General features: G+C 39.9%; 2 protein-coding genes across 2 annotated transcripts; both read left to right on the top strand.

Annotated features, from left to right (window-relative positions):
* The first annotated feature begins 331 nt into the window (after positions 1–331).
* On the top strand, positions 332–724 carry LOC120194507. Its single transcript, XM_039196792.1, has one exon. The coding sequence runs from the start codon at positions 332–334 to the stop codon at positions 722–724; it is 393 nt and encodes a 130-aa protein (XP_039052723.1).
* A 12,780-nt stretch (positions 725–13,504) lies between these two features.
* Positions 13,505–15,133, top strand: LOC120194538 (lecithin-cholesterol acyltransferase-like 1). Its single transcript, XM_039196814.1, has 2 exons — positions 13,505–13,924; positions 14,008–15,133. The coding sequence occupies exons 1-2, from the start codon at positions 13,542–13,544 to the stop codon at positions 14,915–14,917; spliced, it is 1,293 nt and encodes a 430-aa protein (XP_039052745.1). The 5' UTR covers positions 13,505–13,541; the 3' UTR covers positions 14,918–15,133.
* The last annotated feature ends 2,768 nt before the right edge of the window (positions 15,134–17,901 follow it).

The following is a 17,901-nucleotide window of genomic DNA, read 5'->3' as shown; positions in this document are numbered from 1 at the left end:
TGAAGGTTCATTCTGGATCGCCTGGGTACATGAATATTGCTTTAAAGCTGTGAGTTTCTGGGAGGTTGATTATAAAGCCCACTTCAGCTGGATTTTAAAAAAGCTGTTGAGATTTCAAGAGGAGGCTAGGAGACTGTTTCTTCCTTGTGCTAATTGGAGCCTAATTAAAGGCAAATGGATATGGGATAACATTAGAGTCCAAAGGGAGAAGGTAAGCTGGCACAGGATTATTTGGTTTCCTTTTCATATACCGAAGTTCTCCCTAATTTTTTGGATGGCTATCCTTGATAGGTTGCCTACTAAAGATAGGCTGGTTTGATTTGGTTTGATCATGGATAATGGTTGTGTTGTGTGTGGGTCTTGTTTGGAGAATCGTGACCATCTCTTTGCAGATTGTTCCTTTGCTCAGGAAGTATGGGGTGTTGTACTAGCTTCTTGTGGGATTCGATTTGATTCGTATAGATGGGATGATCGACTCAATTGGCTGATTGAGAACTTGAAGGGCAAATCTCTTCGGGTGCGGATTCTCAAGCTTGCTTGGACTGGTTTTTTGTATTACATTTGGGAGGAGCGTAATCATAGGAACTTCAGGAGTTCTTCACGTTCAGTTGATATTATTGTAAATAATATAAAGGAGGCTGTGAAAATCAAATTGTATAGTCATTGCATACATAGGATTGATGATGTTAATAGGCAATTGTGCATAAGTTGGGGGCAGACCTAGTGTTGGAACTTGCCTTGTCTTGTAGCAGCTAAGCTGCATTCTTTTCGATGAATATAATTTACTTATCCAAAAAAAAATTATGCTTCTCCTGATTGCAATCATCAAATAAGTGAAGTTTCATTCTAACGGCTAAGGAATTCCACTCGGGGAGGTAATTTGTTTCCGCATCGAGACTGAACAGTAAAATTGTTTCCTGCAATTCGCTGCATTTGATTTATTATCTTTTTGGCCATCATTGCCACTCTAGAGTTCCAACAAATGAGATCAAGTTATACTGGTGTTTCATTCTAGAAAAAAGAGAAGAACAGAACAACAACAAAATAAAACAAAGAGAAAGGTTCTCGTCTCCTTGAACGCAACTTCTTAACACAATCGTCAATAGGAATCAAAAGAAGGACTTGTTTTCGTGACAGCGTAGCTTTTGCTTCTGGGATACAACAAATCTCGCTTCTTATCAACAGCAGCTGCTTCGCTTTCTTCAAATTCACAAGGGTTTTCTTCATCAATTCTTCCCATGGCAACGCTGCTGCTCTTCGGCAACCCTTTTGATCCCATCCGCACCCTCGGTGGTTGTTGTTGTTGTCGAAAAAGCATATCAAGTTTATCCCTATGGCCCAAGCTCCTAACAGATGCAGCTCTAATGAGCTCTCTAAAATCATCCTTGTCATTTGAGGTTGCCGAGCTTAAACAAAAGCTCCTCGGCAACCCTGAGCATTGTCCGGCTGCACGTCCATAGCTGACACTTGAAGCACAGCTTGTCAAACTTCTAACATATAGGTCCCTGGCTTTTCCCAACGCTTTTAATGGGACTGCGATGAACCGCATGAACTTGTTATGGCTGTGCCCTTTGCTTCTCATTCTGCAAATTTAGTGAAAGGAAAAAGAGTTAGGTTGAAGAGATGGGGTTTATTGGGGGTAATTAGTAGGAAATGTTTATAATGATATGGAGGTTGAGTAGAAGCTATCAAGGTTGGATCTGGAATTTCCTTTTGGACAAACCCTTTATGAAACCAGCAGCCGTGGATTGAAGAACATGCTTCGATTGACTGCCAAAATCTCCCCAAATAATCAAATTAGGTCCACACGGCCTACCATCACAGAGTTCTCCTACGATTTTTCCTCCTTTTAAATTAATTCATATTCCACTTGGATCACACTAGTATTGGCATAGGGAGAAAACCAAAAGAAAAAAAGAATCTCTAACAGCGTTTGTTGTTTAAGTTGATATTTTATTTGAGATCATACATGCGTTTATTGTTTCCCTTTGTGGCTCAAACAATATTTACTTAGTTTGGTGCTAAGAACATTTCTGTTGAAGCTTGTTTCCTCAAGTCTTATCTCATACCAAATGAAGATTAAGAACTTTTGGAAAATTATTTTCCACGAAAAGCCAGCCTATGAATAATTGATTAACCTAAAAGACAAAGTAGTGATAAATATGACCATCAAGAATTCTAGAGAAAAAAAATCCAGCAACCCGCGAGTTGTACTGTTCTTTGCGAATACAGTGAAGTGATAGGGAAGTTCAAACATGCTTTTCATCCAATAAGTAAAAGTAAAAGAATTTCCACGCGTTGTATTTTAATCGATTAATTGAACATTTATTGATGATGTTAATCCATATATAACATAATAATAATAATAATATACGAAAAAAAACAATAGCTCAAGTATCATGATAAATTTTTATAATCTTCTATCTGAATTAATAAATCGGTATATTATATATTGATTATTATATATCAAATGTATATAATAATATATAAAACAATAATTCAAATATCATATTAAATACTTTATCAAAATATAAATACTTTATTAAATATTTTAGAAGTACATGTATTTGTAATGGTCCAGAAAACAGAAGGTAGGAGAAGAAAAGATAAACAGTAGATTAAGATAAGGAAAATGTTCAGGTTTTTTCACAATTTATTTGTTGAAGAATTAGGAAAAGTAAACGAAAGAACACAATAATTTTAACGAGGTTCGGCAATGTGTTTACGTCCTCGGTGCCTAGGCGGCGCTAGAAATTTTATTCAATATCTTATAGGTTTAGGTTACATCTCTATTTATAATAGAAAACCCTGATACATAATTACAAAACGGGTGTATACAACTATTGAATCCGAGCATGGGATTTTGTTTGAAGATATGTGTTTGAGGAAATCCATTAAATCTACAATCCACTCTAGGCGAGTCACGGTTCCCCTCCAAGCGATGGCGATGTTGCGGCGGCCTAAACGTTTCGATGTTTCGTCGTTGGAAACGGCGACGTATCCGATCCAATTCGCAGTCTCGCTCCACACTTTGGGCCACCAAGATTTCTTAAAGAAATTCGGAAGGTTAATGTTTGATGTTGCGAAGAGATACTTGGAGAGCACGTAACCATGGTCTGCCATGGCTAGGGAGTCGAAGAACCGACGAGGCGTGAACCTGCAACTTCCACGGTATTTAGAAAACGGGTCAAAATTGAAAGCATCGTAACGCTTCATCCCCTGTCCTCTTTACCGGTATATTTATGAGCTATACCTTACAAATCTCCACCTTGGCGAATATCCTATCCTTTAGGAAACATTCAATGTGGGTTGGGTTACCTTACTTCTTTAACAACTCGAAACATTTAACAAGTCCAAGCAATGCTTGAACTTGTCTATCGTAACTGGCTTGGTGAACATATCAGCGGCATTCTCATCAGTATGTACCTTCTGAAACAAAACCTCTCTAGATGTAACCAACTCTCTGATCTTGTGAAAACGTACATCAATGTGCTTAGTTCTAGAACGATATACCTGATTCTTAGCCAAGTGAATAGTACTTTGATTGTCGCAAAGCAACTGAACTCCACCTTGCTGAACACCCAACTCCTTCACTAAACTAGTGAGCCATAAAGCTTCATTTGCAGCTTCAGCCGCTGCCATGTATTCAGCTTCAGTTGTAGATAGTGCCACAACAGATTGAACAGTAGACTTCCAACAAATAGGTCCTCCACCAAGAGTAAAAACATACCCTTTCGTAGATCTTCTATTATTCAAGTTATCTGTATAGTCTGAATCCATATATCCTACAACCAAAGGATTATCCCGCTGACTACCAAAAACAATAACATTTCCCATAGTACCCTTTAAGTATCGAAAGATCCACTTTTTCTGCTTCCCAATGTTGCTTACCAGGTTTAGACATGTACTTACAAACTTGACTAACAGCATGAGCTAAATCAGGACGAGTACATACCATAGCATACATCAAGCAGCCAACATCATTAGAATACAGAACCTTTTCCATATCTTCAGCTTCCTATCTGTCTTCAGGCACTGTTCTGATGAGAGCTTAAAGTGATTCGCCAATGGAGTGCTAACTGGTTTTGCGTTGCTCATCGCAAACCTTTCTAGCATTTTTTAAACATAACCCCATTGAGATAGCCACAGTTTCCTTGAGTCTCTTTCCCTGCAAATTTTCATTCCAGGAATTTTCTTTGCAGCACCTAAATCTTTCATATCAAATTCCTGACTCAATAAGGTTTTCAAACCGATAACATCATCCATGTTCTTCGCAGCAATCAATATATCATCAACATACAGTAACAGAAAAATAAAAGAACCATCATCAAGGCTCTTAACATAGACACAACAATCATACTCACATCGGTTGTAGCCAATCGTGATCATATAGGAGTCAAATCGTTTATACCACTGTCTCAGAGACTGTTTCAACCTGTACAAAGATTTCTTCAATCTGCAAACTAAATGCTTGTTTCCAGGTTGAGTGAAACCTTCAGGCTACCGTATGTAGATCTGCTTCTCTAAATCACCATGCAAAAAAGCAGTTTTAACATCCATCTGCTCTAAATGCAAATCTCAACTAGCCACCAATGCAAGTACTGCTCGGATTGAAGTATGCCTGACCACAGGAGAAAAACTTTCATCATAATCAACTCATTTCTGCTGTGAAAAACCCTTTGCTATCAAGCGAGCCTTGAACTTCTCCTCCTCTTTTTCTGTTACTGTTGGTTTCTTCTTATACACCAATTTGCAACCAATCGGTTTCTTACCCTCAGGAAGGGGAACTAACTCTCATATACGATTGTGATTCAAAGACTGCATCTCCTCAACCATGGCAGTCATCCACTTGTCATTTTCCTGACTAGTAACTGCATCATGAAAAGTAACTAGATCATCACTGCTAACAGTAAGTGCAAAAAATACCAATACTACAAAACCCAATCTGTTCGAAGGCTTTATATTCATCCGTCTCACCCTGTCTCTGGCGAGACTATAATCCTGCAAATCATCCGTATCGAAACCACCAGAAGTCGGTTGAGAAGTTTCTGTTTTCTCAACTGGAAACTGCTCGAAATCCACCACTGTTGTGCCTGTCTTCTGCTGCAACATGGACTGTTCATCAAAAACAACATCTCTACTGATCACAATTTTCTTCACAACTGGATCCCAGAACTTGAATCCTTTGACACCTTTCTTGTAACCCAGAAAAATACACTCATTCGATTTTGCATCAAGTTTGGATCTCTCATCAGCAGGTACATGCACATAATCAGGACAACCAAAAATCCGTAAGTGATCAAAACTAACTTCATGACCAGTCCATACCTCTTCTGCAACTTTCCCAGCCAATGATGCCCTTGGTGATCTATTGATAAGATAACATGCCATGTTAACAGCCTCATCCCAGAATTGTTTGGGAAGCTCCGTATTCAACAGCAAACATCTGGCTCTTTCATTCAACGACCTGTTCATCAGTTCCGCAACACCATTCTGTTGTGGTGTCTTACGCACTGTAAAATGCCTCTTAATCTCGTGCTCCTTACAGAAGTTTAGAAACTGTATATATGTGTACTCCGTACCATTGTCAGACCGAAAACACTTGATTTTTCGTCATGTTTGGTTTTCTACCTCAGCTTTCTACAGCTTGAACTTTTCAAAAATGTCGGACTTATGTTTCAAAAAATACACCCAAACTTTCCATAAAAATTGTTAATGAAAGTAACATAATACCTAGATCCACCCAAAGACGATGTCGTGGAAGGCCACCATACATTAGAATGCACATAATCAAGAATCCCTTCAGTTGTGTGCTTCGCAGTCTTGAAACGAACTTTAGTCTGTTTACTAAAAACACAATACTTGCAAAAATCGAGCTTACAACTTTTAACACCATGCAACATATTTCTTTTATGTAATTCATCCATACCACATTCACTAAGATGAGCAAGACGCATATACCACAGTTTGGTTGTATCATCACATGACTCAACAGAATGAACTCCACCTACAACGGTACTCCCTAACAATCTGTAAATATTCCCTGCAGTCTTCTTGCCTTTCATCACAGTCAAAGCACCTTTAACAATCCGAATGGTTTCTCTATCCTCATCAGCCTTAGGGATAAAACCATTCTTGTGCAAAGTGCTCAAAGAAATCAAATTCTTCTTTAAATCTGGGATATGTCGAACACCACTCAAAGTCCGAACAGAGCCGTCATACATCTTAATTCTGACCTCACCAATACCAACAATATTGCAACATCGATCATCACCCAAATAAACATAACCAAAATTAACCGACCTGTATATCGAAAACCATTCGCTATTTGGCGTGATGTGATAAGAACATCCTGAATCAAGAATCCAAACATCCGTCAATTGAGTCGTTAAAATAGAAAGCATATTACCCTTACTGCAATCAGAGTTGTCATCATCGACCACATTCACAGACTTGGATGAATCATCACGCTTCTCATCAGTCTTCTTTTTCAACTTCGGACAATCTCGCTTCATATGTCCCGCCTCCTTGCACTTGTAACAATGAATTGTCTTCGTATCCCTAGATTTGGATCTGGAATTCTGCTTGCCAGACCCTGCCTTCTCTGTCTTCCGTCCACGGTCTCGATTACCCTTGACATATAAGTTATCGGCTTGAGAGATTTCCCCCGTATTCTGCTTCCGCTGGTTGTGAGCCAATAAGGCTGCAGTAATCTCCTAAACGTTGATAGTCTCTTTCCCATATGTAAGAGTAGTCATCATGTGTTCGTAAGAGGGAGGCAACGAACACAACAGAATCATTGCTCTGTCTTCATCCTCAATTTTCACATTAAGCCGAGCCAAATCAGAAACGATTTGATTAAAGAAATTCACGTGTTGCGCCAAAACATGATCGTCCTGCATCTTTAGCCCATACAGTCGTTGCTTTAGATATAGTTTTGTCGTTAAGGATTTTAACATAAATTGACTTTCCAACTTCCTCCAAATTTCGTCTGGAGACGATAGAAGCATGACGTGATACATGACCTCGTCCGCCAAGCATAATCGTATAGTTCCTGCCACTCGCTGTTGCAATTCTTCCTAATCTTCCTCCTCCATCGACGCCGACCTTGTAGGTCGCAAAGCCTTCAAGATCCCCTGTTGCACCAACAGATCTTTCACCCTCATTTGCCATAATCCGAGGTTACCCTGACCATCGAATTTCGTAACTTCGAATTTTGCTCCTGACATCTGATACCAATTGTTGAAGAATCAGGAAAAGTAAACGAATGAACACAAGAATTTTAACGAGGTTCGACAATGTGCTTACGTCCTCGGTGCCTAGGCGACGCTAGAAATTTTATTCAATATCTCATAGGTTTAGGTTACATCTCTATTTATAATAGAAAACCTTATCCTCTTTACTGGTATATTTATGAGCCATACATTACATTATTCATTTGCAGCAGCAGTATTTATAACTTCATTCTTCAGAAATAAACAAAATTCGTTAGGGTCCGAGGTGTCATTCTCTCTCTCTCACTCTCGCGAATTTCTTGATTGTCCTTGGTGATCCCTGCACTGATGTCAGCTTCTCTCGTTGCTACCTCCACGTTGTTCTTGACATTACCCTCTCTTGGAAAAGGAACCTTGTCCTTAAGGTTCTCAATAGGCATAGGCTGGAGACCTTCTGTGAGCAAAGGTAGAGGAGTGATTTGTTGCAGAGGTTTGCTTTTACATGGTTTAAGTTGGGACACATGGAAGATGGAGTGAATTCGAGCAGATTCTGGTAATTCCAGTTTATATGCCACAAGACCAATGTGTTTGATAATGCGATACGGAAAGAACCGAGGACCTAGCTTCTGATCATTTTTTTAGTCGTAAAGACAATTGGCGATATGGTTGTAGACGCACAAACGCCCAACTACCTCCTTCCAGTTCGACTTCCCGACGATGTTTATCCGCCTGATCTTTCATGTGGGCTTGTGCTTGCACTAAATTGTGTTTCAACACCCGAAGCAAAGCATCACGATCCTGCAATGTACTGTCCACTTGAGTGTTAGAAGAACTGCCCTCCAAGTATTTGAGAATGGCAAGAAGTTCACACCCATATAAGGCTTGACATGGAGTCATGCCAGCCAAAGTTTGATGTGTAGTATTGTACCAATATTCAACCCAAGCTAAGTATTGTTCCCATTTTCCTGGATCATCACCAGCCATACATCGGAGATACATCTCAAGACAGGGGTTCAGTGCTTCGGTTTGACCATCTGTCTATGGGTGATAGGCCGAGCTTAAACATAACTCGGTCCCTTGCAACCTTGCCAATTCTGTCCAAGTTCACTGATAAAGATACGATCGCGATCACTAACTATGGTCCTCAGAATGCAGTGAAGCTTGATAATTCCCTAGACTAAGATCTTAGCTACAAACTTGTTGTTGAAGTGTTTTGGTAGTGCAAAAAAATGGCCATATTTAGTAAGCTGTCGACACAACTAAAATGGTCTCTTTGCCATTAGATTTTGGTAACCCCGCAATAAAGTCCAAAGAGATGTCTTCAAAGACTTGATTCGGAATTGGGAGAGATTGAAGAAGTCCGGCAGAGGCAAGGCTAGTACTTTTCAATCTTTGACAGACCTTACATTCTGTAACATATTGACGAACATTGTTGCGCATACCCTTCCAATAGAAAATTGCAGCTAATCGTTGGAATGTGCGAGTAATACCCGCTTATCCCCCTAACAAGGAACAATGAAACTCCCATAATAGTAATGAACGGGGCGCGACTTCCCTAGGGACCATAATTCTTCCTTGGACCAAAACCAGTTCATCGTGTTCTTCATAGCCATGATATTCCCCTTTACCATCTTGAAGATAAGCACGAATACGCTGAATATTTGTATATTGTTTACTTGCTGTCCGAATATCGCTAATAATTCCATACAGAGGTCGGGAAAGAACTATGAAAGTAGCTTCAAATTCCCTTGATAAGGCATCTGCAATATTGTTAAGTTTGCCTGGGCAATAACGGATCTCAAAGTCATATCCAACCAGCTTAGATAACCATCGTTGTTGCTCCAGTGTCTGAATGGTTTGCTGGTTTAACTCCCGCAATGATCGCTGATCCATGATGATAGAAAATCAATGCCCCACAAGATATTAACGCCACTTCCCAACTGCCTTAATAATTACGAACATTTCACGACCATATGTGGAAGCATTTTGCATTCGATAACTAAGTTTCTGGCTGAAGTGAGCCAACGGATTACCATCCTGGGTTAACACCGCTCCAATTCCTATTCCATAAGCATCCGTTTCAAGCTGAAATTCTTTATCTAAGTTTGGCAATCCCAAAACTGGGGCAGAGAAAAGACATTATTGCAACTGTTGCATTGCTACCTGGGCAGCAGGAGTCCACATGAAAGCTTCATTCTTGCGTAACAGATCCGAAATAAGAGTTGCAATAGTAGCAAAGCCTTTAATAAACTTGCGATAGTAGCCAACGATGCCTAGGAAACTCCGGACTTCCTTGATTGTTGTGGGTGTTGGCCAAGATCGAATCGCATCAACTTTAGTCGGGTCAACCGCTAGGCCCACCTGTGATACAATATGACCCAAATATTCTATTGTGGTATGCCCAAATGAACATTTGCTGCGCTTAGCAACAAATCTGTTATCTCGCAACTGGAGGAGCACCTGGGCTGCCGTACATGGTGCAAGTGATCCTGGAAGGTTGACGGGGAATTGGTTAACCCAAACGGCATGACAAGGAATTCGTAATGCCCTTCATGTGTTCGAAAAGTTGTTTTATGAACATTTGCATCCTTGACTCGGATTGGATGGTAGTCAGCTAGCATATCCAATTTGGAGAGGAATAGAGCAGTACCACAACAACAAAAATAACAATAAAACCCTATTATCATATGTAATGGGGTAAGGGGAGGTAGGGTAGTAGGTTCCCCCAACGCCAGTTTGAGAGCAGCTTCCGTGAAAGGAATAGAGCAGTACCGAGTTCGTCAAACAACTCCTCGACAGTGGGAATAGGAAATTTATCCTTAATCGTGGCAGCGTTTAAAGCTCGATAATCAACACAAAACCGCCAAGTGCCATCCTTTTTTTTACCAGCAAGACCGGAAATGAGAATGGGCTTGTACTCTTACGAATTAATTGGTGCTCCAACATCTGCTGCACTTGTCATTCCACCTCTGCTTTCTGAAAATAGGGGTATCAATATGGTCGAACATTAATTGGCTAGCTTCGAGAGTGCAGGTGAATCGAACGATCATTCTCCCGAACTGGAGATAATCCCTGTAGAGCTGCAAACACTGATTCAAATTCAGCTAGGAGTGTATGCATCTCCTCTTATTCGATTGGAGCCTCGGTCACCATACCCACATCCAATTGTAATAAATAACACGCAGCTATTGCTTTTGTATCAGTCATCCGTCGAAAATAGTGTAACTAGATTTGTTGGGGACCTAACTTCGATTCCCCTTGCCAGCAATGTTCCTGCGCTCATTGTCGAAACTGGAAGCGGAGCTTGAAAAAATCCATAGTCACTGGCCCAAGAGTGGCCATCCAAGCGACACCTAACACCATTTCAGCACCTTCTAAGGGAAGAACATAAAAATCTGTAATCAATTCTGTAACTTGCGCTCAAAACTTAAGATTCCTAACACAACCTTCATTCTTCAGCTTCTCACCATTTCCAACAAGGACCCTGAAGTTCGGCGCTACCGCTACTTGTAAACCCAAGTGTTTCGTGACGCGAGACTGTACCAAGTTGTGAGTGCTGCCGCCGTCTATCAAAATGGGCACTTGTCGGCCTCTAATTTCCCCAGTAACCCGAAGAGTATTAGGAACTAAACAGCCGGCAAGAGCATTGAATGAAACCAATGATTGTTAGCGGATGACCTCGTCTGAGTCGTCAGCTTCGATTCCCTCCTCTGACAGCGATTCGAGGTGGTTATCCTCGATCTCATCATCCATGAGAAACAATTAAGGGTTCTTGCATTTTTTATCGGGATCGCGTCGAACTTGAGCCTCAGCAACAGAGATTTTACGTGGCAGAATAGAATTTGATGGTAGTATGGAAGTTTCCAGGTGTGGTGAGTAGCCAAGTTGGGTTTTAGGCCCAATGAAATTGGTATTTGGCGTAGGTAAAAGTGGAGGAAGTTTCGAGCCTTGGGCACGACCCAAATAATTAATTTTAGCCTCATGAAACTGGGCCAGAGCTAGTACCTCAGGCATGGACGTAGACCGGTGGCTTTTTTCACAGAAAACAGAAGGTAGGAGAAGAAAAGATAAAGAATAGATTAAGAGAAGGAAAATGTTCAGGTTTTTTTCACAACTTATTCATTTACAGCAGCAGTATTTATAACTTCACTCTTCAGAAACGAACAAAATCCGTTAGGGTCCGAGGTGTCTTTCTCCCTCTCTTACTCCTACGGATTTCTTGATTGTCCTTGGTGATCCCTGCACTGATGTCAGCTTCTCCATTTGCAACCGTCTCTTCCCTTGCTACCTCCACGTTGTTCTTGACAGTATTGTATTAAACAATTTAAAGTTATGATTATTATCTTGAAGATTCGATCCATTTCAAATGGCACTAAATTGGATGATACCGAACTTAGAGGTTTAATAAAATTTGTTATCATTAATGCACAGTGTTCCCTAAGAACAACGTTTGGAACCTTGCTTGGAACTTCGATGGTCCCTAGCGAGTGAAGTAATTTATTTGGTTGATTATTCGAAACCGTTTAATGACGATCGTTGAACGAGCTCGAAGGGGTATCACCAACGACCAAAGCTGCTCCATTTGCTGTACTGCCGAAGAAACCGTGATGCATATCCTCCGGGACTGCCACCTAGCCAACACCATTTGGAGGACAATTATACCTCCGAGATTTATTTCGGTTTTTTTCTCCTTCCTCTCTTTAACAGATTAGTTGTAGTTTAATTGTCTAATAATGCAGGTATTAAAAATGACAACTGGAACTGGAACCATCTTTTTGGCGTCCTCAAATGGCAGTTTTGGAAAGCTCGAAATGACTTTGTCTTCAATGGTCGCATCGGGGCAATTTCAAATATCATTGAATCGGCCAAGAGCTGGGAAGAGATCATCAAGAAGAACAAGAACAGAGAGCTCAATAACGTGAGAAGTAGAAGCAAAGCGCAATGGAGACATCCACCCCTGGGGTATGTCAAGCTTAACACCGATGGAAGCGTTAACCTATCAACTCTGGCAGCCTCGAGTGGGGGAGCCCTTCAAACGGAGAACGGAGACTGGATACAGGGATTTACGAGGTACATCGACTACTGCTCCGTGTATGAGACCGAGGTGTGGGCGATTCTTGATAGAATGCAGATGGCGTGGGACTATGGAGCTCGGCAGCTGATTGTTGAGACTAATAATAGCCTGGTGATAGAGAATCTGAATTCCTCGATGATTGATTGAACCTGGCCTTATACGACGTGTGCGATATGCGGCCAATCGTCAATGGACGGTGATGTTCATATATACTCCTTGTGAAGCAAACAAGCTAGCAGACAGCTTAGCCAAGCTTGGCCGTGATAGATGTTTGGGACGCACGACGATTCACCACCCGCCCAGCGAGATCCTCCATATTCTCAAGGCGGATAAGGCAACCTTGAGGAACAGACTTCTCCACTGTTAACACAGTGATCCCAACCCTTTGTAACCAAAAAAAAAAAAAGATTATCTACGTCAATATTAATATAAAAAAATAAAATTTACATGAACATATCTTAAAAAATTAGACATGAATATATTCATAAGTATATGATAAATAATATTCGTTTCCGTAAACTAAACACTTCCTAAAATAAAGAAGAATAAAATTTAAGTCGAGGAATTCAAAGACATGTTTAAAGCATTAAACTAAATTATATATATATATAGTGTTCGATGAAAATAAATGATATAAAAATAGAAGTGAGATCTCAAAAAAGGTAAAGGTTAACCTAAACCATTAAAGGAAATTTAACATTTTATTAATAATTGATAATATTTTATATATGCTAAGTTCTAGTTAATATAAGATATTTTCTAAAATAATAATGAATTTAAGAGAAATTGAACCTAAGACCTACCTATAGGTACAACAAATAATAATTGAATCAGATTAAATATTTATTTTATTATTAAAAAATTATATTTATGTTAAATTGTGTTTACTGTAAAAGTTTTGAATTTTTAAATAAAATTTGATATTTTTTATTATTCACTTTTTATTTTTATAATTATTTAATTAAAATTTTAAAATTAATTAATAATTTTAAAAACTAATATTTTTATTATTTTAAAAAACCAAGCATAGAATTTTTCATTATATTTCTATCTACTACCAAGATCCAATTTTGTTCCAAACAGTGCTCGCATTAACATTGACGTGGAGGCATTGTCCACCTCTTATTGCCTGTGGGGATGTTTAAAGGCCACGAAATAAATGTTATCCCATTCCCATATAACAACAATCCCATCCATACTCTGCCTAGATCCATTGCCAGGGTTGTAAATAGATAAGGAAGCAAAGAAAAAAAATGCTTGGACTATGCATCAAGCTAGCTGTACTCGTCTTTACAACGATGTTGTGCATATGTACAACGATCACCAATCTTCACCCTCTGATTTTGGTTCCAGGGAGTGGCGGGAACCAACTTGAAGCGCGGTTAACTACTGGTTACAAGCCCCTGAGTCTGTTTTGTAACCGTTGGTACCCAATTTCCAAGGATAAAGAAGGTTGGTTCAGACTGTGGTTCGACCCCAGTGTGCTGCTGGCTCCATTTACCAAGTGTTTTGCTCATCGTATGATGCTTTATTATGACCCCGATTTAGATGATTACCGCAATGCTCCCGGCGTTGAATCCAGGGTCCCTGCATTTGGTTCTACCGACTCCCTCCTCTACCTCAACCCTAATCTAAAGTAAGTTTATTGAACCAAATTGCTTTCGTATCTGAATGACACGACTGGATCTAATCACTGTAAATACTCGGCTCTTTTTGCAGGAAACTCACAGCATACATGGCACCTTTGGTAGATTCCTTGGAGGAGATTGGTTATGTGAGTGGTGAAACCCTGTTTGGAGCTCCGTACGACTTTCGGTATGGGTTAGCAGCTGAAGGCCACCCGTCCCGTGTGGGCACCAAGTTCCTGGAAGACCTAAAACATCTGATAGAAAAAGCAAGCGCTTCCAATGGAGGAAAGCCAGTGATTCTCCTCTCCCATAGCTTGGGAGCGCTTTACGTACTCCAGCTTCTCAACCGAAATTCACCCTCTTGGCGCCAACGATACATCAAACACTTGGTTGCACTTTCAGCTCCTTGGGGCGGCACGGTTCAAGAAATGCTGACTTTTGCTTCTGGGAGTTCTTTCGGGGTGCCTCTGGTTGATCCGTTGCTGGTTAGCGGGGAACAAAGGAGCTCCGAAAGTAATCTATGGTTGCTGCCTTCTCCTAAGCTTTTTGGTCCTGAAAATGCTCTTGTTATCACTCCGGACGAGGCTTATTCGGCTCTTGAAATCCCACAATTTTTGAATGACATTGGATTTCCGGAAGGGGTGATACCTTATAAATCACGAATCCTGCCCTTGACGGTGGCATTACAAGCTCCCAATGTTAGTATTACCTGTATATTTGGGACAGGCGTGAAGACTCCAGAGACTTTGGTTTATGGGGAAGCAGGGTTCGATGAGCAGCCAGAGGTGGTTTATGGGGATGGAGATGGGACGGTGAACTTGGTGAGCCTGTTGGCACTCGAGTCACTCTGGAATATTGACGAAAATCAACCACTTAAGGTGATCCGAATCAGTGGGATTTCTCATACTTCAATACTTGAAGATAGGGCAGCACTTGAAGAAATAATAGCAGAAATTTCTTCAATCAATTATGTAGCCCAGGTCAAAATCTCTTCTGGGTAGAGCCTTCGATCACCAACTTTTCAGATCTTCCATTGTACATGAACGGTTCCAACTTTGGATTTAATTAGAACATTGCAGGCCTAGGATGTGCAAATATACTTCATTCAATCTGGGAAGGCGTGATTCGAGTTAAAACGAGTAAAATTCGGTTAAAATTAAGCTAATTGATCAATTTGTGTGTCGACAATAAAATGAAATATGTAAATGTTCTTTAATATTTATTAAGACAATTAACGATGAACTTATTACAGGTTTTTTTAAAGTAGACGATCAGTTTTTATATTTGAAAGATGGATTAAATTTAATTTCGATTATTATTAATTAAACAACCCTATTGGGCATCTCTAATTGGAGTTCGATATTGTAGCTGGTAAACGAGAACAGCATGCTTTGCACCAGTTTGATATTCGACTTTATATTACTGAATATTTGAAGAAACTAAAAGAACAGCTTTTGTTTGATTGATTATAATATTTAATAGCTTCGCAAAGATCAAATCCCCAATTCAGAAACACTTTCTCTCTAGGTTGTTGGAAAATAACACATAATTATTTGGAAAAAAAATCCCCGTTCAAATATAATATAACCAACACATGCTGGGAGTAAGTTAATCTCGGATGGGACTGGAATAAGTTGATAAAAAAAAAAAACAAAGGGCGTTAGAGTTGAGGAGGTGGAGCAAAAGTTGCAGGGTTCCCTCACGTGTCGACGTTATATTGAACCAATGAGGAACAGCGGAAACATTGGCAAAGTGCATAAGAGCGGTAATCAAAGTGGTCAAAGCTGAAAACCAATGAATCCGCCCAGGAAAATAAAAGATAAAAGTGACCCCAAATTTAGAGCGAACCCAACTGGTCAAAACTCAAAAGCCGGGCTGGCACTTTAACAAAGGCACGCTCTCTCCCCTGGACTGGACTACTGCCCCACGAGCTCTTTCCATTCCACTTTCTGTATTTATATATTCCGTACCTTTACTTAGTACAGAACATAGATGCTTTTATAAGAGGTTATTTTCTTGAAAAATCTCCCTAGGGAACTTTAATTTCCTATCAGTCACCGTTCAGACCTTATTTTTTGATCTAACATCTATTACAAAAAAGTGTGCCCCTGCGGTGCGTTTTATGCTGATTTGGCGCTACGTGGGATAAGGCGTCCCCCCTAAAACGCGTCTTATGCTGAGTTGGATACACGTGGCTAAAGCGCGGCCCCAAGGGCGCACCTTACCTTTAATTCTAACACGCGTCAGGCACCATAATCGGGCAGAGTGACATACATATTTTTTCTGTCGTGGAGAGGTCGATTCTGGATTGAAAAAAATTACGGATATTAAATTTTTTTATAGCCAATATCGCTTCTTCTTTGCTTGAAAACTTCATGCCTAAAAATAACTCACCATTATTTATTGATGAGTAATATCCATAGTCACCGAGATGAGGCATATCCGCAAATTCTGGCCCATACATTGCACCATAATCAGCTTCATATATGTGTGCTGGAGGGTCAGCTTGTGCCACATTTGAGAGAACTTCATCTACATCATCATCATCATATGAGTTGAATTGCGGTGATTCTGGGTGAATAAATAGTCCAGTCTTAGCACCATCTGCACCAGGCTCACGAAGCGGTTCTTCTGGTGGAGATGATGGTTCCTCCATGCTCTCCACATTTAGGTCGAAGAACCTACTGCTTGCACGTCTTCCCCTTGAACTATAAGGCATATCGACATTGAGATTGAAAAAGCTCGCAGTCGAATGTTTCCCCCTGGAGCTTGAAGCCATCGTGTCAAATGGAAACTGCACATATTGTTGCGTCGATGACATCTCCATATTAAGGTCAAAGAAATTTGCAGATGAATGCCTTCCCCTTGAACTGGACGCGATGTTTCCATATGGATTGTTTGTGGACCCACTTCGGTACATATCGTAAGGAGTTGCTGATGAATGTCTCCCCATTAAAGTTGATGTGACGGCACCATGATGCGTATTTCCAATTATAGCATTAAAATCATTATACATTACTGTAGTCGGGCTGTCAACTTGATCAACTTGTTCAGCCAGCCCATAGTGGGAGCTTAATGACTGACCCCGACTAGCATGCACTTGAACAAACTTTGCATACATCTGAATATCGCCGTCAGAATAATTACTTTGAGAATCAACCATCATTTCAACATCATCATTGTTCGATAATTCGAACGTTGTATAAGTTAATGACAACAATGACGTTGAAAATCTGTACTGCAACGACGTCATTCTTCTACTACTTCCAACATGAACCTTCCTCGAAATCTTCGTTATCAGCTCCTCAAGAGTTATGTTTCTCTTGAATGATATTTTCACACGCTAATTTGATACGAAAACAACGTCGGTTTCATCTTCTCGAATTTCTCCATCATAATAAACAATAGCTGAAAGTCGAGCCATTCTTAGAGTTTAAAAGTGCGACAATATTATATCTGCAAAAAAACAACTGAAACAAACCTAATTAAACAAATAATATATGAACGAAAATATAACACAATAAAACTTTTACACATAAACGTAAATAATTTAAATAATATAATTTAATATTATTACATGTACCGCAAAAATATTTCGACGTATGCTCCCGCTTTCTAATTTTACAAACACAAAAATTAATCGAAAACAATTAGTATAATATTTTTTCAAATAATAATATATAATTATAAAAAACTATAACCAAATTATCTTATAATGAAAGATCGAATGAACTTCTGAATCAAATATAAGATGATTGACATGTGTTTTTTACTGGTTGAAAGGATTATTGTATTAATTTCTCGGTTGAGAGTGAGTTGTGAGAGAGTTCACGGGGAGGGGGCTATTTATAGCTAAGAGACGATGCTTAAAAGCCGAAAAGTTCGGGTAAATTATGCAAGGCGCGGCCCCTGCCCCGTGCTATAGCCTTACGTGGCGTAAGGCGCGCACCAAGAGCCACGCTTTAGCCACGTGTATCTAACTCAG

Source organism: Hibiscus syriacus, unplaced genomic scaffold (genome assembly GCF_006381635.1).
Source record: "Hibiscus syriacus cultivar Baekdansim isolate YM2019G1 unplaced genomic scaffold, ASM638163v2 tig00116997_pilon, whole genome shotgun sequence".
In the NCBI taxonomy this organism is placed as follows: domain Eukaryota; kingdom Viridiplantae; phylum Streptophyta; class Magnoliopsida; order Malvales; family Malvaceae; genus Hibiscus; species Hibiscus syriacus.
Note: the sequence above shows the minus strand (reverse complement) of the source record. Positions and strands in the feature narration are given on the sequence as shown.